This window comes from Stegodyphus dumicola, chromosome 5, assembly GCF_044657685.1.
Source record: "Stegodyphus dumicola isolate Sdum_Otavi_A_Nest chromosome 5, ASM4465768v1".
Lineage (NCBI taxonomy): Eukaryota > Metazoa > Arthropoda > Arachnida > Araneae > Eresidae > Stegodyphus > Stegodyphus dumicola.
In genome coordinates this window covers 209,790,760-209,814,764 of record NC_140772.1, presented here as the reverse complement: position 1 = coordinate 209,814,764, position 24,005 = coordinate 209,790,760, and the positions used below count along the sequence as shown (strand labels likewise).

Below are 24,005 nucleotides of genomic sequence, written 5' to 3'. Positions count from 1 at the left end.
AAACCATTAAGAATTTGAATAATATAATAATTTCAGTTTTTATAAAAGAATTATACAAATCATTTTTCAAAATTTGAATCCTATCAGATTACTAGATTATATGGAAAAACTACCGCATAACAATTTTGAACATCGTACAAATAATTAAATATAATAAAAATGGAATATAAATGTCACACACTTCAGTAAGAATAAAACTATATACAAAAATAATTTATTAAGAAAGCTAATGATAGCAGATGCAATTTAGTTAAATTTTGCATCATGAAAATGGGGAAAATGCCAAATCCAGTAGACATTGTAAACAATTCAACCAAAGTTCTTAAACAATCTGTTATAAGAATATGCAACATGAATAGCCAAAATTCAAGACAATATCAGCCACATGTTAGAATTCAGGAAGCTTCATGAGCCACAATTAGATACTCTTATAATCTCTTATAATCACTATCTTTTATTTACATAATTTTAAAAGACCTCATGAAAAGAAAAATTTTAAGTAAATTAATGATAATGTCACATGTTTTATGTAGTTAATGTGGTTGCATATTATTATAAATAAGAACTTTAATTTTTCTTGTTGTATATTCAGAAAAAATTGTTTCTATGATATGCTATACTAATTATAATTGGATATTTAAAATGCTTTATATTTGGTTCACATTTTGACAGTTTCTAGTTTTAGAAAAGATTCCAGTTCTAACATATCAAATAAGAAGAGATTGCAATCTATTGATTTTTCTGATTTTTATTTTTATTTTGTTAAAAAAGCATACACAAATTACATACACACAATAATATAATTTCTTATTTTACCTAGAATTCTTAAGGAATAGGAAAAAAAAATATAGGATGGTGAAATAAACAATCATATGGCATTATTTTACTCTTTCTATCTGCTGACAATTTTAGAGGGGAAAAAGAAAAAAACAATACTTATAAAAAGTAAAAAAAAAAAATATACACATTAATCTCTTGGCAAATGACATTAGCATTACCTATTAGATATGTAAACTGATGCAGAATCTTCACTTTTGGAATGCAGACTGAGTTCCTCATGTTTCACAGTATTTGACTCCAAATTTAAAACACTTGGAGCACTAGCATGACGAGTTGGAACCTATAACACATTTCATGACTTAACATGCTACAGAAATAATTTTCAGAAGTTAAATGACGAATATGAAATAAGATTACTTTTATTTGACATTATGTATGAAAAGCACGCAGCAGTCAGTCATGAAAATTTTAACAAAAGGTTTGTATTTTATCTCATAAAACAGAGTACCAAATTCTAATTAAAGTCTTGCTTTTTATAAAAACAGAAAATACAAATAACTGAACATAGGCAAAAAACATTTTAAAACAAAAAAAAGTCTCAAATAAAAATATATAAAGTTAACAAATATGACAGAAATAAAATTAAATAATGAGCAAATTTAATTATGTAGCACAATTTATGCCAGGAGTTCTCAAATATTACTTTTCACATCATTTAATTTTCTATTAGGTTCTAAAACGACGCAATTATTTTTTAATTCCCCTCCTATACTGTTTAGGATTAAATTCTCTTAAAGAATTCCCATTAAAGGATATTGTCATTAAATCTGAAATATACTGCACAGTCAAAGATCTTCCTCTTGGGGAAATATTGTTCATCAAGTTGGAAACTCATTCAGCTTTAACACCATTAATAGCAATAACCTCGATTACATTAACATTCATTACACTGTAGAGACATTAGGATTTTTTGGAAGCCAGAAAAGATGAAAAATAGCAAATGCCTTCACTGGGAATTGAACCACGGACCTCTGGAATACATGCAGAACCACTACACCACGAAGGACACTAGGAAAGTGGGAGAAATACCTTATATACTCCCCTTTTTAAAGGGCGACTAGGGTTTTAGGAGACCTAGTCGCCAAATCCTGGGTGCAGAGAATCATCATCCACAACCCTTTTAGTTCAGGCGCCACTTGTAAAGTCATTAGGTATTTTTTTGGAAGCAGACAAGATGACAAATAGCAAACGTCTTCACCGGGAATCGAACCACGGACCTCTGGAATACCGGCCCCAGCGTACAGAACCACTATACCACGAAGAATGCTAGGAAAGTGGGAGAAAAACCTTATAACACTGTTAGAAGTACTATATTGCTTTCTAGCTCACAAAATACTGATTCATTTTGTTCATGCTTGAATATGAAATGTAATGAATTGGTCTTTTTTCCTTATTTCTAACAGCATGTTACTTTTTTCAAATTCCATGTTTCTGAATAATAAACATAAAAAATTACTTTTAATTCTCCACTGTTAAATACTTCATCATTTCCATCTGGTTATCATGTAATATGGGATCTACAACTTTTAGTTAGTAAGCTATTTTTTAATATGGCAGCACTAAAATTGGTTATTGTTTAACAATTTTTCCCCCACCATTTTATTTCCTGTTTCAATATTCATGTATTCCAAAATTTTGTAAGGCTTAGTTCCACATACACCTTAGCACAGTTTGAAAGAACTTTTATGTTTATAGTTTTTCTGAAGAAAATAATACAGTCGAATTAAAAGCTGTTCAATCTTTTAAGTCTATGAGCTGATTTGAGGCATTTTGAGCTGCTATGCAAAGAAAATAGCAAAAAATCTTTGCAGAAGTATACAAGGTTGAATTTACAATACCTACAACAACTCTCTTTACACTGTGCATCATGGTGACTGCTTTTTCACAAATGAAGGCAATACAATTATACTGAGTAAAACTGATGACTATACTGAGTAAAACTGATGACTAATTACTGAGTAAAACTGATGTCCATGGCACTGAAAGAACTTTGATCAGTATTATCAGTGGATTCCAACAATAACAGTTATGATGAGCATATTCAAGCCTTCATTGCTGTCATAGTATGAAACAATAACAGGATACAATTTTACCATACTCATGCTGTAATCTGAGCTATCATCAGTAGCTAACGCAAATGACACATTTTGTAACATACACATATTTGATTCATGTAGAATCTACCATGCATTTAAACACTGCAGTTCTTTTAGTCCTTTTTCATGCAATGTTTTTGGCTATGGCAGAATAAAAAAACATTTAACGAAACACAGAAATTGAATGATTAGCATATGCAATTAGAATACTGTGTTCACAAGAAGTGATCAAAATTAAAGCTTTGCATTTATAAGTGAACTGTCGTAATTTTTACGAAAAATCATGACACTGCCTTTGAAGCATATTTAATTTTGACACAGTCTTGGTGTCACCTGTAACATCTGCAGCCATTACAACTGCATGAGTAAATGAAAACTCAAAACTGCAGACAAAATACAGCATATGATTTAAATTTTGAAGCAAGTAAACATGGTCAATTTTCACTCTTTTACTGTATTTTTAATAACCTTTTGCACTTTTGAAATAACATGGTAAATATATTTATCAAATCAGTTTTTAACACAAGAATTACATACATGTATTTACAACTCCAAGATGCATTATACTGCAGCCTGATATAGCTTATGTGATACCCATGTGAATATAATATATACTAATAAAATATATACTGATATAGCTCATGTGACACACAAATGCATGATACACATGCAAATACATGCACGTGACATCAGAATAACACTTTCTGTTGATCTGATCTACCGATTGTAAACCAGTGGAATCAGTATGATGTATTATTATGACATCAGCAAAATCATAAGATTGAGTCTTTCACTTTTGCTTACTCACACTACACAGTCATGCAATTCAAACTTACCATTTTTCATACCAGTTTTTGTCATGTCTCTAATTCCATAACAGATACAAACCAGTAATGGTTATGAAAAATCCATATAGTTGGCATCTCTAAATTATTAACAATATTGATTTTCTCATGGTTTAAGAATTAGCTTTTACACTGCTTACATTGTAATTTCATAAAGCTCCTGACAAATGTGATAATAATGAGATACTGATCATGAATACTAGTATTTCAAAAATACCTAATTTAGGAGGTTGTTTAAAAAACCTTATACTTGTCGTTCAATGCAAAATGCTTGCATAAAGGTATAGATAAATTTTATTATGTTTGGCAACAGTTGACGATTTAAAATTTTTAAAATGTTGTTAATACTGAAATCTCCAATAAAAAATTCTCTTGTCTAAAAAAAGTATAAAAAAAGTGTGTGCAAATTTTTAATTTTTGATAAATTTAGATAATTCTTGCATGCAGCAAGAGCCATTTGTAAACTGCATGCTGTCTATAGTGGTCTGAGCACAAGGCCGATTTTTTAATATTTTAACACCTATATATTTACCAATTTGATATAATTCTCGCTGATTTTTTTTTTCTGGGGGGGGGGGGAAGATTCAATGATAAAAAGCATATAATTAAGAAATATATCAAAGTATCAATATTTTTGATTTCAATGTTTAATTTCATTAATGTTTTTAAAAAATATTTTAATACTAATTGTAAATGATGAGCTGTGTGATGCCAAATTACATTGTTAAAAAATTATGTAGAAGTGTTACTGCAATCTCCAGTTTCTTTCGTAATGTTATACTAGTTCCGTCAGAACATAATTCGATTAAATGACTTTTCTTTTTTTTCAATTTTCAGAAAATCCGTAAGAATTAGAATATTAATTATAGAGGTATGTTATGACATATAAGAAACATGTTTTTCTTAGAATAAATAAACAAGTAAATGAAAAGAACAGGTGGCTCACAATAAACAAAGTGTTTCTAAAACTAAAGCAAAACACAAACAGCAAAGCAAAAATAAGTTTAATTGGAATTTCTACAATAACTACACACAGAAATGAAATTTTATAGCACAGCAAAGTGTGAGAAAGCAAGTTAACTCTGAATGACAATAAAAAACACTGCGTTGCCAAAACCTATAAACCAAATTATGCATAATTATTATTAGTTCAAAGGGGGTTTGTCCCTGAAGGATGTTTTTGTTTTGGGATTTTGCATCGAAAACTTTAAAAGGCTGTATCACTTTTCAAATCGTTGCCACCAAATACTATCATCCTGTATTATATTTGAAGACAAAATAATGAAGCGTCTGCATAAATCTATAGCAATAAATTCATTCTTGAATATATCAGTAAATTATGCATGTAAGCATATGGGACAATTTGAATTTAATTTATTAAAGTATGCTGATTATTTTATTAACAGAAAATTTGTTTTACAGGAATCACATAAAAAGTTAGATTTTATATTTACACTTTAGGGCCAAAATTGTTTTCATAAAATCCATTATGAGAAGCAACTTATTTTGATATTATATATAGCATTAATAAATACAGCTAAATACTCAAACAAAATCAAGAACTTTTCTTTCTAAATTCCATTTATTAAAAAGTATCTTACTTCACTTCGAGTTTCAATAGTGCTTGAATCTTCTAAAGTTCCTGGGAAAACATAATTACGCGTGAATGTTAATGGAGAAACTGCATGATCATCCTTTTGATTCTTGGAGCTGTAATAGAACATTTGATTTTACAAATAAATTACTTAAAGAATTAGAAACAAGCACACTTTTTTAGTTTTTTTTAGACAAGAGAATGTTTGATTAGGAATTTCAATAATGGCAATGTCTTAAAAATTATTAATTGTCAACTGTTGCCAAACTTACATAAAATTTGCCTACATCATTTGCTAGACCATAAAGAAAAAGAATAAAAATTAAACTGAATGAACTTAATGAGAAAAGAACTCACGATGTCTCATCACTAAGGAGCGATATGTGACAGTTCCATCCGGATTCCAAACCCATTTTTTCTGAAAAAACCTACATAAAAAATATATTAGTAATTTCCAAGAATCAAAATGACTAAAAAAGGAATCAAAAGGTTAGCAAATAACAGCTGCAATGAAAGATACGCCACTTTAGGAAAAAGAGACATAATATTAAATGTATATAGTACAAAGAAGCTGGTATACGAAATGTTTGAAAGGAAAAAGTGCATTCAAATCTCACTATCATAAACCCAGCTTATAACAAACAAATCTTCTTGTCCCCATCTAATTTTTTATTCATTTAATCTTATTTTATACTGCTATAGCAAATTTTCGAAGGTAAGAAACTCAGATATAATGAACTAAATGAATATCTTTGGTTGAAACCTCTTAATATCTTTGCCAGAATTTTAGCAAATTTTAATGAAAAAAATTACCAACACTTAAAATCATCAACATTTCAGATGCTAGGCTTCACATTTCATCCCTAAAGGAAAACATCTTTACATTGCTTTTCTTTTATGTTCAATCTTAAGTTTCTCTGTATTTTAAGCAAAGATTGTGAAACAGGTGAGACGTTTCATCTAGGAGAAAAAGGATACAATAAGCAAATCATATGACACCACGTGGTATTCTTTATTTTTGGTGTATGTGAAATGAAAGAGCATAAATGGGTTCTTTGATTCTATTCAAATTCTTTGAATGAATTGTCAGACAGAGCTCTCATCAAGGTTGATAGTATGTTTTCACTATTCAGAGAAAGAGGAAGTAGAGAATCTTATGGGTTTGGGTTAAACAGTTAATCCTTCTTTCAACACAACATTTTACTCTCATCTCCCCCCCCTCCAAATATAAATGTTAACCAAGTTCTGTCCTTCAAATGGGGTTTTGCTTTTTTAGGTCTTTTGATAGACATAAAGTATTCCTTAAAAAAGTAACTAAGTCATTCCTTGCAACCATATTTATCTTAAGTAAAAGTTAAACTTGTCAATATTTTTTATTATTCATTTACATATAAATATCAAAACACTGTTTTTTATATTTCTGTCAGACAATCTACTTTTCTCAGCAAATCATGTACAGCAAATCAAATTTCCAGTCATTTGAAATTCATTATAGCAGGGTTTGACTGTATTATTAATGAAGTTGTGTTGATATAGTCAGGAGTATTTACAAGTTCATGAAGAATTCTATTTTGTTAAAGAAAATTTTGATTCGAATTTATTTCATTGGTAAAAATGATTTTTATTTTAATTTTAATTTAATATGCAATAAAATTACATACTTTTTCCAATACAATAATGAATTTCATCTTTTAAATCCAGCTGGGAATGCTTTTCAATAAATAAGTCTCATCTGATTGCAAATCCTAAAATGTAGATGGGCAAATTTTACATTTATCAAATAAAATAATGTGATAAAATTTCGATAATCTGAGAGCACTCTGCAAATGCTTGTAGTCTGTGTATATTTTTGGATGGATATAAACAAACCTTGTTTTTTCTGAAAATTCAGCATGATGGCAAATTCATCAGCAATTTTTTATATGTATATGCAAATGATTTTTTAACAAAAGTACATTATATCAATAACATGGTTTGATTGAAAAAGTAAATTTATATTATTAATGAAATTACAATGGTCTGTATAACAATTTTTTTTTTAAATATGTTCTAAGTCTAATACGTAATTTTATATATTTTTACAATGATAATTTCAAAATTGGAATCCGAATTTTTGTATCACATCAGGATTTTTTGCAAATCTGAGAGCTTTATATTTTCACAAATACTTCTATTTTACCATATATTAATTAATTTATTTTAGTGCTACAAGATATAAATAAATTGCACAAAAACAATAATATATTTAATATGTTTTAAAAAGCATAGAAATGGATTTAAATATATTAATAGATTTAGTATATTATATAAAGCATATAATTGAATGGAAAGAGCATAAAAATATACTTCCATATAACTGCTCTTATACAAGGCATATTATAAAATTAGCTGAATGTGTTAAAATGTGGTACCAATTTTTTTTCACGGTGTTTGTGGTAGTAGTAAATTTTTAATTTTAAGGCATGAACCAAGAAGTTCAGCACTTTCCCTTGGCAAGTTTAGCTCTCTTATTAAATCATTAAGCCCACTTTGATTAAATAATATTGGTATAGCTTCATTTGTTTCAGGCATATACAGATCTTCCTCTTCTTCAAGTACTTGAAAATCTGAATAAATTTCTATATCACTTATATTTTTCATATTAGCTTGAGGATGAGGAACTGGAAGATATGCATTATGACTTATACGTCTTATTGCTGAAGGTACGTTTGGATATACAATACCTCTTTAATTTTTGCATTATAACCAGTAACATTCGTCACAGAAAAATAACAATCATCATAATTATTCTTTTATTCTCTCCACACCATTGGAATTGCAAGAGGCATTGAATTTTTCTTTTACTCCAAAAACATAAAGCTTCAACACAAGTTCGACACACTTTATGTGGAGCCCACAGCTTGTCTTGATTACCTAATTTAATTCCAAAATATGCGATATATGCATATTTTGCCAAAATTAACAAATTCAAATTTTTAACAAATTCTGTCATATTTTGCCTTTGTTTTACTGGTGCAAAGTTTCCACAAATATGACAGAATATATCGGCATCATTCACTCATTTACAAGAAGCCATACTTCATAAAATATTAATTAAAAGCAATGAAAAGAACTACTTAGCAAACAATTAATTTAAGGCAAAGAAAAAAATGAAAATTTAAGAGTCATGTGATTAAAGTATTCTAAATAAATTGCTGCCATTTATTTGAAAGAAAATTAACCACAAATGAATATTTTCTATATAAAGCATTCAATTAAAAAAAAAAAGTGAAAAAGGGGGGAAAAACTTATGTGATAATAAAAAAAATATTTATATTTCTGAAATCAGAATGAAAAATATTTCTAGAAACAATGCGAAATATAGAAACATCAAAAACCATGCTGAGCAGTGTTATTTAGTTTTTTTCCTTCATGCATAATAGCATTTTTTTATTAGTGTTGTTATTATACACAGCTTGATTAATGAATCTCGGCACGTTTCAAAAAATAATCTACATTTAAATGTATATTTTGCTGTCTTTTAAAATTCATTTTGAATTTAATATTAAATATGCATAAAGGATTCATTTGTCCCCTCTGTTTTAGATCCTAAATTCAAACTATAAATGTAATGCTGAGTCCCATCAAATCTATTTTGTTTAAAATTCTTGCAAAGCAAATAACAATAATCTGTTTTGTTTAAAATTTTTAAGAATAGCATTTGTGGGGATTTTTCTGACATGCAAAATGGGAAAATGTCAGAGAGGCTAAAGGATACAGAATATTTTTAATAAATCCAAAATTTCAATTCTAGCATGTTCATAATTATTAATAACATACATCAGTATTTTCTCTAATTTTTGACTAATGTGCAATTTTATTTTGATCTTTGCAATTTTTTTTTACTGCAAGAATTGTTTGTGCAGCCTTTATGTTTTACTCTTACTTTTATATTTAAATTAATTTTATTTTAATAATATTCATTATTTTCAAAATACATATATTAAAAAAACTATTTATTAATTACAAAAACTGCACATTAATATACATGTAAACATAATAAAATTATTTATTAAAATGCAGCTTATTATTTATTAAAATGCTAATAGTAATAGCAACAATATTCAGATTTATGAAAATAAATAAATAACTGTTACCATATGTATATATTAAATCTTTTCTCTTCTACTTTTAAAATTTAACTATTTAGCTTATGTGCTATCCAAATTTATATTGTTTCCACATCTTAAATACAATTTTACTTGCACTAACACGGCTAAGCAATCTTCTTTCAAATGATTATTTTGTTTATTTTTTATTTAATTCCTTAAAACTGAAACTTATTCACAGTTAACATTTAGATGCTAAAAATATTCAACCAATATCTATTCATTTTGAAAGTTCAGAAAACTGTTCTTTCTGTAATGAAAACATTACCATATCTGAAATTTTTTTTTATTACTTTAAACTTGATTTTTTTTCCCACCCAACAAATTTAAAGTCATTATATTGTTCTAGCACAGCTGTTTGATCATTTGACATATTACTATAATTTTTGTCCAATTTTTTAACTAACTCAGTAGTCAAATACTGTCCATTCCTGAACTTCATTTTCAGGAAATCTTTCTTCTAAAAAAGAGAAAAGTGTATTTATAAAAATTAGCATACAATTAAAGTCGATTTCAATATTTTTTTTAATTCAGCTTTTTGGAGATAAATTTTCACTCTAGTATCCTAAGTAATGCTGCTTAAGGTTAATAAATCATTCTTTATTTATTTTCTGCAAGTTTTTCAAAAATATCATTCACAATATATAAATTTTGTATGAAATTTAATATTTTAGAATTTCCGTAAACAGTATTTTGAAATAGAATTACTTGCTCCATCTTCTTTAAAATATGTAATTAATGCTTTCTTATTTTTAATTATTGCTCTCTGTGAAATATGTCTAGATAGTCATTCACTTTATTTAGTGGTTTAAAGGTAATACTTGTAGTTCATTTTCTAAAGCAATATCTTGAAATTTATCTTTCTTTTTTGCAGATCTAGAAAATATGGTGTATATCATTCTCATCAAAGTTTCAGTATCTCTCATTAATTTAACTTATTTTGAAGTATCACCAAATAATGAAATCTTATGATGTACAACATGGTGTTGTTGAATTAATTGTGGTATGTTTTCTTTTAGTTTTGCTGCTACTCCATTTATCTTACTTGGTATAAACACTGCCCTCTCAAGTAAAGCAATCTCTTCCCCCCCCCACATTAGCATTATTTCCTCTGTAAACTTTTTACTGCAGAAACAACTGAAAAAGTATAGCAACATTTTAATTGAATTATTCTGCAAAGATAGTTTTATAGAGGTTATTCTATTGAAACCAAATTTTAATACAGTTTTAAACACTAATGACAGAAATGTTAGTACTTTCATCAAGAATTAAAGTGTAAAAATTACATGCCTTGAGTTCTTTTATCATGCTAATTTTTTAACACAAAATAAATATTTTTTAAAAACTCGAGAGCATAATTCTTATTTTGCCAATTTCTTAAAATTGTAACATATTGTTGCACAATATATATTGTGCAACAATATGTAGCAATATGGTTATTTATATCCTGGACAGAGTGCAATGAAATGTTAATTTTAATTGCTAATAATACATTATGATTTAATATACTCCTTCATGAATGGAATTTTTTTTTCAACTTTTATTCAAGATCTTTAATAAATGAACTAATCCTGTTGCTGGTAGCAAAGGATTTGTATTTCTTAATTTTGTTACACTAACCACATGAGAGTTAATATTTAAATGCCATTTAAAAAAAATACAGTTTCCAATTATCTATTCATTTTTTCCCACTAATAAAATCATTATTTGCATGGCCATCACAACAGCAAATCCAAATAATTCCATTTCTTCATTGTACAAAAATGTTTTCTGTACAAGAAACACAAAATATTTTTATTGTTTGGTATCTCTGTTTCAACTATTTCATCAAGCCATCCGATTTTAAAATCATTTGTTTTTTTCCCTTCTTTTTATGAAGCTTTCCATAGTTTATATACAAATACATATATGGCATTCAGTACAATGCATAAACACATACATTGTTAGCTAAACTTGCAGAAAACACACCACGTGTCAGTTACTCTTTAAAACATGCCAACATGCACTTTATTTACCACATTACGAGACAGCACAAGTGCACCAGCACCATATCCCATAGTTGTATGGTGCAACACATGCTCACATATTAAATATCAATGAATATACAACGAACGAATTTAATATGATTTATTTTAAAGTTTACATAAAAATGTAATTATTATTATTAATACTGTTATTTTGATTAATGACATGTTTGTGTAAGCACTTGTTAATTATCTTTGTGCACTGATTTTTTTAAAAAGCATGCACACCTGCACCAGCTAGGAGGAAATTTTGTTGTATATACATGGAATAAAATGCATAGGTATTCATTTTAGTGAAAACGTTATCCATGGGGTAGGTATTTGAAAAACAATACACGTATGTATTTCTGCCTTAATTTAAGAGCATGAAAATTAATTTGATAGCAATCACCCTGATGATATATGCAGTTTTGTTTATGCTGGATGCTTCAATGTAGTTTCAGAAAAGGAGCAAAATTTCTTTTTATTCAAAATTTTCCTATTAGTTATGCCTTTCTCTTCACTATGTTTTTCCCTTGCACTACTTTGTTTTGAGTTTGAATTATATCATCATAACTCTGTATATTAGCAAATTCATAAATTCCTTGAAAAAATGCCTTCTAAATTACCACTGTGTTGCTGTTGAAGCTCTTTATTGAAACTAAAAATGATATTGCATACTTTCAGGTTTTAACCTGTTCAGTACAGGCGTGTCATATGTGCATCAGCAGCGAACATTACCTCACGGCCAGGTGTGTCATATTTGAATCGCCATTTAATTCAATCTAGGGCCGGGCGTACCACATTTGACTTTTTAGATAGAACATTTAATTAGTATTTTTTGTTGCCGCTAGATGTAGCTAGCTGCATGTCTGTTATAGAGAAATATATTGAAAGTTAAGTATGTGTACCTTCATTCCTATGCAATGTTTTTTTTATTTTTCGTATTTTGTTTCGGAATGAGAGGGAGATTCGTGGGGTGTTGAGCAATGTCTCTTTAACTGTGTCATTTGATATAAACAAATGCACATGTTCTCGATGCATTGAAGTACTTTTCATTTTTATTTTTCGATATAGGTATTTGAATGTAGAAGAATATACACAAATGCTAATTCGTTAGTGTTGAGTAAGGTGATGGCTCTTACTGCGATATTCTATCATTAGAGACTTTTTATTACTTTTAGATTTTTCTGGCATTGAGAAGAATATTTTGTATGGCTTAGCGAAAGGGTTTTTTTTTTTTTTTTTTTTTTTTTTTTTTTTTTTTTTTGTGTGTGTGTGTGTTCTATTGCTGGTGTTCTATTTTTTAATGGCAAAACGAAAGCGCTATTTGACCGTAGAATGCCGTAGAAATGCTAAATGAGTCAAATTTGCTGATATTCTATTCCTCTGAGATTTGCAACATTGGACTTTGCATACACCCATGTTTCAAAGAATATCATACACTGTCTCTTTTTTGAAATATTGCTTCCTTTTCGTTGTTTGCACATTGAATTTTTATGAAAGACAGTTTTAATATTTTTTAATTTTAATTGTGTGTTGTGTTGTGGATAAAGGAATGTGTGGGAATGTGTGTTGTGTGGGATAAAGGAAAAAGTATATTATTCTAGAATGAGTGTTTTATAAAAGTTTTAAGGAAAATATAACAATAAAGGTTTAAAATTAATTCTGACAACTACCTGAATGTTCTTCTCATAATGTACCAAAAATTGGAACAATTGGATGACAAATTTAATTTATACAAATGTTTTTCCAAACATTCGTATTGCCTGTCCCCACAAGACGACGTATCCGGTTAACAGGCTGTCCCAAGAGAACGCATTGGTAACAGAGGTGCCTGTCGCAAAACCAGAAGCAACAGAATTGCTTTTATTTGTCAAAAGTAAAGCTATGGATTTGTCGAAACTTTTAAGGGCAGATAATAATTTAGACTAGATGATTTCCATACAATATAGTTAAATGTTGATGAAATTATTTTAAGTATATTATTAAGGTAACTGGTAAAAATTCAGACAGTCAGTCTGATAATGAGGAAAGAAAAATTACTTTGAGAATGTAGCATTAGGCCAACAATACTTTTCCACAGATTCAATAAACATTCTACGAAAACTAAATTTTGAAACATGTTGGGAAATGATTACAGTATGATGATATATGTAGATTTGTATATTTCAGAAGCAAGAGAAGCCTAAAGTATTAAAATAAGCAACAACAGAAATGACGTTCCAAAAATATAAAAGTAATCATAACATTATTGTATGGATATAATTATATTTAAAAATATAATGGTGTTATATAAATCTTTTTTGTTTTCCTTATTTATGTGCAAATAATCCATGTTTAACACACAAGTTGGAAAAGGGAAAATGTAAACTAAGTTGTGAAAGACATTACCTATAATCTGCAAAATTCAAGCTCTCAGTGTGCGAATGTTGCAAGGAATTCTACTCTAATTCTTCTAAGTATAAATAGTAATAACTAATAAATTATAACATTCACAGTGTTTCATAAGCAAATTACCAATTATTAAGACAATATGATGCAAAAAAAAACTAATAATTTAATTTCATCAAAACACAAAGTTCAAGAACTCACCCTACTTCGAAGTTCATTTTCCTTAGAAAAATGCACAAAACGTATGCATGCCTTATCTAATTGTTCTATCAACTGTACAAAGTCCTAAAATTAAATAATCCCATATGAAACATAAACATAAAACAAGTTCTACAGTAGAAGCCCGATTATTCCATATTCATCTAAATGGAAAGCTCAAATAACAAGAATATTTTAGAATTTTAGGAAAATTTTTTACCCCAAAACATTAAGTAAATGAGTGAATTGATATATTATAACTGTTTGTAATATTATTAGCATATATACATTGCAACCAAATAATGCGATCTAGTGACAATAATGAATAAACATGATATTGCAACACAATCCTAATAAATTCATCATATCAAATTTAACGTAAACTTGATCAATTTTTGACGAAACAGTTTAACTTTTGTAAAAAAAGATATAATTTTTTCTCCCACATAAAAAAAAATAGTTAATATTTGGAAGCGTATGAAGTGTACTATTTTCAAAGTTACAGGATTTTGGCATCAAAAAAAGCTATGCCACACTGTTTTGAAAACAGATAAACAATGGTGATTTAATGTGAAAAATTATAATAAATGATTTAACTTTTTTACATGCTACATGTGTAATTTGCATCTCTTTATTATCTAACTAACTAAAGAGCAGTCTGTATTTTTAAACTTCTGCTGAGATGATTGGCAACATCTCCGCCAATTTTCATATTTGGCAGGATTTTATAATCGGATGAGATGTTTTACTTTCATGTTTAAGGTCTACGAAATGCGTCGGCTTTTTTCGAAATCCCACGTTATTTTAAACGTTGGCTTTCGATATTTAAGTAACAATTGCTTACTTCCATCATTTTAGAGAGAAAATTTTTCCCATTGATTTGGCTTTTCTAATGTGAATTCTGTTTTTTATACGCTCAGATATTCGGAATTCAGCATTTATGAGCATTCCGGATGGTCGAGCTTTTACTGTACAAAAATATAACTTGAAATACCATTCATACACTAATTTTTCCTATATTTTCATTAATTAATTTCCCTATTCAGTTTTAAATATCAAATTTAACTTCATAAAGACATGAAATAGTATAATTCATTATAGTTCCTTATTAGAGTAACAGATACAGTCTCTGATACTTAATGTAAACAATTCATTTAAATCTTATTTGATCACGTTCAAAAATTTGAAAAATTCACATCATTACATTAGAGTACCAGATACAGTCTCTGATACTTAATGTAAACAATTCATTAAAATCTTATTTGATCATGTTCAAAAATTTGAAACATTCACATCATTACATTTTTATTTAATTTAAAAATGGCATAAATTTAATTACTCACAATTTAAATAAATAAAATAAAATAAAATAAAACAATAAAACAATGTGCACTCAATGAAGTTTCCCTTTTAGTTCTAAAATTCTTTGAAAAATGTTACATGTATGGCTCAGCAACTGAAGTACTCTGTATAAGCATCAGTATCAGCATCCAGCTTATTCAGAACCTGTAATTCTTTCAACATAATAATCATATTTGTAACTCCTTCATTAACATTTCTTCCCCATATTATTGGCAAATTTTTGTTATGTGAAATGCACTCTAAACAATGACTAATTTTCTTCCTTCACTTCAGGAAAATTTGATACATCTTGCAAATTTCTTAAGAGAATCCATTACTTTATAAAATAAATTCTTATTGCTTTTTTTATTTGTACTAATAACTTGCTGTGTAACATTATGCATTTACGAGGATCCACAACAGAAATTGAAATGATAATTTCTTTTCAGTTAACAGTTATTCATCTACCAATTTCATCAATTACCTTCTAGACAACAGCTTTTTTTCCAATGGTGAGTCCCATTTGAAAGCTCTGATATCTCTTTTATCTAATAGCTGAAAACTAGAAGTTGTATTTTTAGGAAGGAATATAAGTCTGATATGCTGTTTTATGGCATTATCTGGATATCCAACACAGCTGTATAACAACAATTTAATTTTCTTTTTCTTTATCCCATTTTAATATGAAATCTGGGAAAAGTTTTTAAATTTTGAAAATTTTTTTATTGTTTCAGCAAATTATTCATAAATTCTTAGTCTCTTCGAAAAACCTTGAATTAGGCTATACAGATATCCATCTCTTGCTTGAATTTTTAACATCCTGTGAGCAGTGATTCAGATGTCTGAACATACAAGTATGTTTTGGCAGTGTTCTAAAAATAATGAAATCTCATTAATATTGTAGATCTAATGTGGCAGGTAATTTTTTTTAAAATTCTGAAAAAATGATTTTCATCTACTTTTTCAGATATTACATGACCTGCATGCAGTTTACAACAGATAGTATTACAATGTTGTTTCATCTAGTTATCCTCAGTTCTCAAATCTGTCATTTGCCAATCAGAGCAAAATCCTCCACCCATATTTTGGCTATTTTGCTTTTGGATTAAAATTACTCTACGCATTTTTCATTGATATCTACACATTTTTCAGCCTTGTACTTTTGAATAATTCCAGAATTGTCAGAAGATCAGAAGATTTTTCACCACTATAGTATTATCAGACACTTCTGTGTTCTGTCTTTTAATTTTTTTTTCTTTTGGTGGTGGGGGGGGGATAATTTCTTTCTTTATCTGTTTAAGTTAGATAATGGAGGATGTGAAATCCCTGCCTTAAATTAGAAATGCATCATTAACCACATTTCAGAAAAATATTATGACATTTACACAAATCATTACTTAGAATTTTAACAGTTCTAATAACTGGCAATCTTTTCTTTCAACAAAGGAATTGCCCTGGTAAGCAATCAGAAATGTCAACACAAGGGTTTTTCTCACTTCTATTTCAACTAACTTATAAGAACCTACATTAGACAACTTCATTTATTCATTGGATTTAGCTCACTGGAATTTTTTTATTTTTCACTATAATCTGACTGAATACTATTATGACTGAATATTCAGAATACTTTTCTGCTTGAGAAAAAAATTCTTAATGTATTCTGTAATCGAGAAAAAAATTCTTAAGTTCTTGATTACTAGAGATAACATTTCTAACAAAATCTGACAACATTTTGGAATTCTGGAAAGTAAAAAAAATTACACTAATTTCCAGAACCAAAACAAATACATATTAATTAGTGGTAAAAATTACTGTTTCTTGAACTCATCTATGCTGATTATAAAACTCAAATTGGCAAAAGACTGTGATTTTTCAGAGCAAGAATATCCTACTGCTACATATCACAGCTTTCTGTATTTCATTCATTTAATGTACTGTGCATTGTGGCTTTATTGTTCTGGTAAGTAGTGCTTTAATAAAACAGGTTTGACCGAACTTTCTCTACTCCCTTTCACTGTACCACAGTTCTCTGGAGGCATTGCAAACAAGTGAGTGTTTTCCTCCCCTCAAAATACCAGCTACCAGATAGGAGGTGGAAATGCAACTTCTGCATTCTATCTTTTAAGGTTTCCACAATCAAAAAACATTCCTTTGGGATAGACACATTATGTTCATAAAGAGTTATAAAACAAAGGTCATGAAATGCTTCTTAGAGTTACTGAACATTAACAATCTTTGAATGGAAAGTAGTAACTGTTGGCTAAAGAAAAAGCTACGAAAGCATTGGTAATGCTTGTAATCATGAAGTGGTAAATTGACTAAACAGACAAAGGGTTCTAACAGAATTACATTTTTCTAAACATCTAGTTTTGAAATTTGAACTGGAAGAATCATTTTTACTTCTTTCTGTGATGTAAAGGAAATATTATAATAGTGAAAAAGTCCAAGTATTATATTTTGACAGAAATATCCATTTTGACTATTCCCGAATCCATCTGAATAATTTTTTTGTGTGATGTCTGTGCATAAGGATAGAATACAGAACTTCTTGTTTAAATGGGTTGTAAAATGGATTAAAAAGATATTTTTTCATTAAATATGTATGTACGTATCTCGCATAACACTAAAATGATTAGCCATAGAACAATGAAATTTTGTATATGGGACTGCTATAAAATCTAATTATGCACTTCCCATGTTTACTGCAATCATTAGTACCAAATGAATGCAGTATGTATATGTATGCATGTGTATATATATGTATATATGTGTATATATATATATATGGACAAATAATGAAATATAACTTTTATTGGGATCCTTTGGTTCTTATACCTATATTTGGGAAAGTTTCACACTCATTATGAAAAAGTAAAATTATAAGAAGTTTGAAATTGAAAAGCAAATTATAAGAAGTTTTCTGTGTGAAAAAATTGACTGGGATGTTCAATTTTAAAATTTACAATTTTCTTGTCATTTTCAAATTCTCTGAGAGATCGGTTAATTAAGTTAGAATATTTAGAGAAAAATTTTAAAGGAAGTGCAGCAAAATATGTATATTATATAATAGGCTGTAAAAAGAAGTCATGTGGGGGACATATTAGATTTTTTTAACTTGCTGAGTGCTTAACTTGTAACATGTCAAAAATACCAAATGAAAAGACTTAAGCTTAGAGGGGATCTGTTAAAAGATTTTCATGTTCTTGGAAATTGTAGCTAGAGAAAAACTATATTCAAACTGTGAATTTCCCAAACAGCACTGTTCAATTTACACAAGAAATTACAATTAATGAAGAACTAATCAAAAATATAAATGTCCTACGAAAATGCTAGAAAAAGGAGAAAATGGAGAAACATTGAAACTGCTTGTCTAGAATGGTTTCAAGTTAAAAACTAAAATGTGTTTCAATTTCTAGAGCTTTTTTTCACCAATTTGCAAATGTTAGGAAAAACTTTTATATCAAATGACAGATCATCAGCTGGCAGAATTGACTCGTAACTTGGAGAAAGAGAAATCCAACATCGTTCATCAGAAGCTTAATGGTAAGAAGGAAGAAGTAAATCATCATGTGTTTGCTAACCGGATGAAAGACATTTGATTTGGGTTGCTAAATAAAGAACAACCCACACAAGCCGCCAACTGGTATAGTGGTTAATGTCGCTGACTTCTATGCTGAAGCGCTCAGATTTGAATCCTGGAGTAGTTATGGATGTTTGTAAATGTATAGTGTCAATGTGGCACTCTAATGCGGCGAGCTGAAACTATATGTGGCGAGCTGAAAGTCCTCTCATGTGGTTTGGTGGAAGGGGTGGGAGACCCTCGGACCCATCTCCTCTAGGGTGATCTCCATCAAAATTGGGAGCAGAACTGAGCTAAATCACACCGTCACCTGTAAGGTGCTCAAGGCTGTTGCAACAACAGGCATAATCTTGCGCTCCTTGAAACGAGCAATTTCGTGGGCTTGGGCTTGACTGCATCAGACAAGTGACCATAAGTAACGGCAACAACAGTAAACCACTCAAGCAGATGAAACTGGACTACATTACAAAACATTATCAAACACAAATTAATATTTAAAAGTGAAATAGCATCTGGATTAAGAAACTAAAGGAAAATAAGTTACTGTGCTGTTAATGTGCAACAAGGACCCAACATTAAAAATGACAGTGTTGTTTAGTGAAAAAGGAAAAAATCTCAATGTTTGAAAGGAGTCATGAATTTACACAGCAACATGCACTCATGGATGTCAAGAAATATTTTTACTAACTCTCTTTAGAAATGGAACATTGAATTAAAAAATGAGAAAAAAACAGCTTTACTAATTAGGTAACTGTGCAGTACACATCCCTCTGATCTCTTCCTGCAAATACAACCCTAAAATTCAAATTAGAATATTATAAAAGCTTTCAGGTGTCATTACAGGAAAGATGTCTAGCAAATGACGAACAGGACTGAATTTTGTGAAAATGCCAGCACTTCGAAGGAGATAAGTAAGTTGAGATCTCTGATAGATGTCGTGCATATTCAGTCAATTCAGTGAGTTAATCTCTTAAAATAAATTTAAAATTGTTTTTGAAAATGTAGATTTTATGTAGAAGAAGCATTGTAGGAACTGAAAATTATAGCTAATATTTCAGATATTAATGAGGAAAGTTATGAAGATTAATTTTTAACATGCATTAGTCCACATGAATAGTGAGATAACATGCGTAAAAACTGACTACGAAAGTGTTAAATGCTGAAACTGACACAAAAAATCACAGCATGCCAACATCAATCGAATCTAGAAACACATTGCAGAATCTAAGAAAAACTCTTTAACCGAAAGGTGTTGATCAGAAACACTGCTAGCAGTTTTACGAAATTGAGAAAACAATTGAAAAAATGTTATTGAACAATATGAAACAAACACAGATAGAACAGGTGTTCCTAAGAAAGAAAATTTCAAATTTGCACAGTTTAATTTTAGCATTAATTTTTAATTATTATTTTAGGATATTTTATTTAACTATTTGTCAGCTATTATTTTACTTGAAAAGTTTAAAACTGACATCCTGATTTGCATTCCACAAATCACCATCCATTAAACTTAGCCCCTGAATAAGCTCAAACAGTTTTGGATCAGAAGTGATTTGAATCAAGTGTCAGATACTGGATATGAAGTGTTGTAAAATATATTATTCTTTTAGTCAGTTTCTTTCACTGCTTTTCACCTACACTATGCATTTAATTCACAATATATACTGTAAATGCACTTTACGCTATTTGTTATAATATTATTACAAAAATTAAAATTTAAACAGCAACTTCTGATTACTAAGTATATTACTAAATTCATGAATATGATAATACTATGATTCAAAATTATCTTATCTTTATACTCTTATATATTTTTAGTATGCATCAATTTTTCATGCAGTTTTTTTAAAAACAATCTTTAATTTTCATATTAGTACTTAAAAGTCTTTTCAAAGATTTCAAGTCAAAATATTTAATAAAAAACTTTGATATTTTTTACATACTGGAACATACTGGAACAGATCTGTTCAGAAAACATAAAAATTCTACCTTAAAATACTATTTATTAGTATTATAATGGTGATACAATTTGGCAAATACATTTTTAATAATATAATAATAAATTTAGTTAACACATAAAAGCAATACAAATGTTACTATAAAAATCAACATGAAAAGAACTACTGTTTTATACTAAACAGCAGCTGCAAAATAGTTTAGAAAAAGGCCTTTCTTTTAATTCATTTCCAAAGTATTAGGTTAAAATAATCATGAATGCTTATATTTTAGATTTTTAGTTTCCAAATCATAAATTAAATAATTAGAGTGATGCAGTTAATTATCTAACTTTCAGTTTCACAGCACTGTGATTCCTTCAATTAAAAAAAATGTAATGATTTGAAAAATAAGCATTATTGTGTTTTCCAGATTTAATACAAAAAAATGTAATTCTTGCATAATTTTAATTCCTAAATTTTGTTAATATATTTTAAGGATCAGCATTAATGCAAAATAAGGAAACCTCAATTTCTATACCCCAGTAAATTTCTTTGAAATAAACAATCTAAATCAACAGACAATTAATATTTAATCTAATATACAAAGTACTCTTTTGTTGATTTGACAGTTATGTTTAGCAATCAAGGTGCAAACACTTTTTCTTTCATATAAATAAATTTATTTAAAAACACGAAGAACTGTAACAAGCAAAAATTTAAATTTTGTGTGTATTCTGTAATACATCCACTACACACCGAAATACAATGTTATATATGTTTCTATGTTTTTCCTTTTTTTTAACAAATTTTTCTATTGCATACCTTTAAATCATATAAACAAACAATAATAACCTTACATTTATATGAAAACATTAATTCATACCCAACAATAACCATGTGTACTTTGTAGATAGATTTAAGTTATTGAGAATTATTAAATGAATTTTTGAAAGCTGAATTATACTGATTCTCTCATTTGGAAGCAGACAAAAGAAACAATCAAAAGCAGCTGCTGTAACATAGACTGAAAACCGTACCAATAAAAGTGAGACATACAGGACAAGCTTGATACTGCATTGTCACCATTCCAATAAAGATTTCATTGCCCATTTGCTGAAGACAGCTATTTGTTCCTGAATACAATTCTTCAAATTTCTCTTCTTGATCAGGAAATATCAAAGAGTCACTACTAAGGTAACGATTCAGTGAATGATGCCGACCACAACCATCATTGCAAGGAGGATCCCAGGATCTGGTAGCATTAAAATAAATAGCTATGTCAATAAATTTAAAATTTAAAAAAGAAAATAGAAAAGGGGGAAAGAATAAAAGTCATCTTTAAAGGAAATTGTTTTATTTAAACTTAATTAAATGGGACAATAAAAGTATGAGAAATAAAATATAAATTTCCTGGTTGTTTATGTAAAATATAACAACATGTAAAATATAAGTTTCCTAGAAATTATAATTGTACGTCAGCCATATTTGAGAGTTTTTATTATTATAACAAAAAAGGATTACTGCATTAAAAATTCTACATTTACGTAAATTTTTAAATGACCAATGCTATTTTTCCTTTAGCTCAGATAAAAAAAAAAAAAAAAAGCCCACCTAATGTAAGGGGATGAAAGATGTAAGGGGAGCATTCAGTATGGGACTGTTGTGATTAATTAAAAAATATATTATTCATATTATTTAAATTTTAATTATACTTTTATTCTGAGTCACATTATGCACGTATTTATAATTCTAATCTTGTCAGCTATGATAACCTACAAAGCTACTGTCACATTAGACAGACACTTTAAAAAGCTACAAAAATTCTGTTTCAAGAGCTAAATGATAGTTACATACTTCTGGTTATACATCATAAAGTATGCAGTCATTTCCTGAAGTAGATGACAAAAATATTTTCAAGGCATGACCCAAACTAAACTAGTTATAGGACAGTCTCTAATTAGATAGGATAGTCTCTTAATTTTTCAAAAATTAAAAAGTTCAAGAAAAGTCTTAACACTAGTTTCTCATTTTGCATGTTAGATATGATAAGGCAAAGCAACTGAAGGTTATACGCATGATTTAAATAAAAACAATACCATTAATGATGAATCAAACTTTTATGCTGCTTAAATGTTTTAACTACAACAAGAGATAATAATTTTCAGTTTGCAAACAAAAGATAATAATTTTTTACATATAACTTCCTGTTTATGCATCTAGTGTTCCTTTTGAATTTGAGAGGTTAAGAGACCAGAGCTGTATCAGAAACCAAAAATAATTGAAAGGAAACTCTTGTCTGTTTTTCAGCTTAGAAATAAATTCTGGTTACAAACAAAAACAAAAAAAAAAAAAAAAAAAAAATATTACGCATGAAGAAGCTAAAATGCTTTATTAAAAAAGTAATAAGAATAAATATATACTTTTACATTTAGAAACATGCTGAAGTACATGAAAAGATCATATATCTGATATGAATCCCATTTAATAATTAAGTATTTAAAAAAATAAATTATTGAAACATAGAGAACATCTATTCCATCTTTTACAGAACTTAGTACAGTATAAAGTCCGAAATCCGGACGTTCATTATCCGGAATGATCTAAAATCCAAACCTCAAAACCACTAACAACGTTTTTCTAGTAGGCTTTACTCATGCGCATTTAATTCCCCCCTCCGCACATAATAAAACATCTGGAGAGTCCCGATTCTTAATTTCACTTTGACACTAAATAAAATACCTTGTTATTGAAGAAACAATCATTTTAGCATAAATTTGTACGATCAGTATTTTGGCTCCATTGCTGCGTATCTGCTTGGCACACATCTTAAACCGAAACATTCCATATAGATACATCGTTGATCTGATGCCAACCGGGCAAATTATTATTTATTACTTTTCTTTCATCACCGCATGTTTATCAACACATGACAACTTAAATAATGACTCATGTAGCGATGCTGAAACAATTTTTTTTATGTTAGTAATTGAATAATAAAGAAGTATGGTAACCTTTTATGTTGACATTAT

The 24,005-nt window shown here is 28.5% G+C and overlaps 1 protein-coding gene across 5 annotated transcripts in view; it reads right to left on the bottom strand.

The window, feature by feature from the left end:
- l(2)k05819 (transmembrane protein 94-like protein l(2)k05819) overlaps nt 1-24,005 on the bottom strand; it is a 127,413-nt gene that overhangs the window by 30,899 nt on the left and 72,509 nt on the right. For 4 of the 5 annotated variants that reach the window (XM_085817612.1, XM_085817613.1, XM_085817616.1 and 1 more), the window contains exons 16-20: nt 22,033-22,228; nt 14,122-14,205; nt 5,733-5,803; nt 5,383-5,491; nt 999-1,120 (exon numbers count right to left, since the gene is read on the bottom strand). In XM_085817612.1, the coding sequence (XP_085673738.1) occupies nt 999-1,120; nt 5,383-5,491; nt 5,733-5,803; nt 14,122-14,205; nt 22,033-22,228 (582 nt within the window). The remainder of the gene's footprint in view (nt 1-998; nt 1,121-5,382; nt 5,492-5,732; nt 5,804-14,121; nt 14,206-22,032; nt 22,229-24,005) is intronic. The other variant, XM_085817615.1, reaches the window with a different exon arrangement.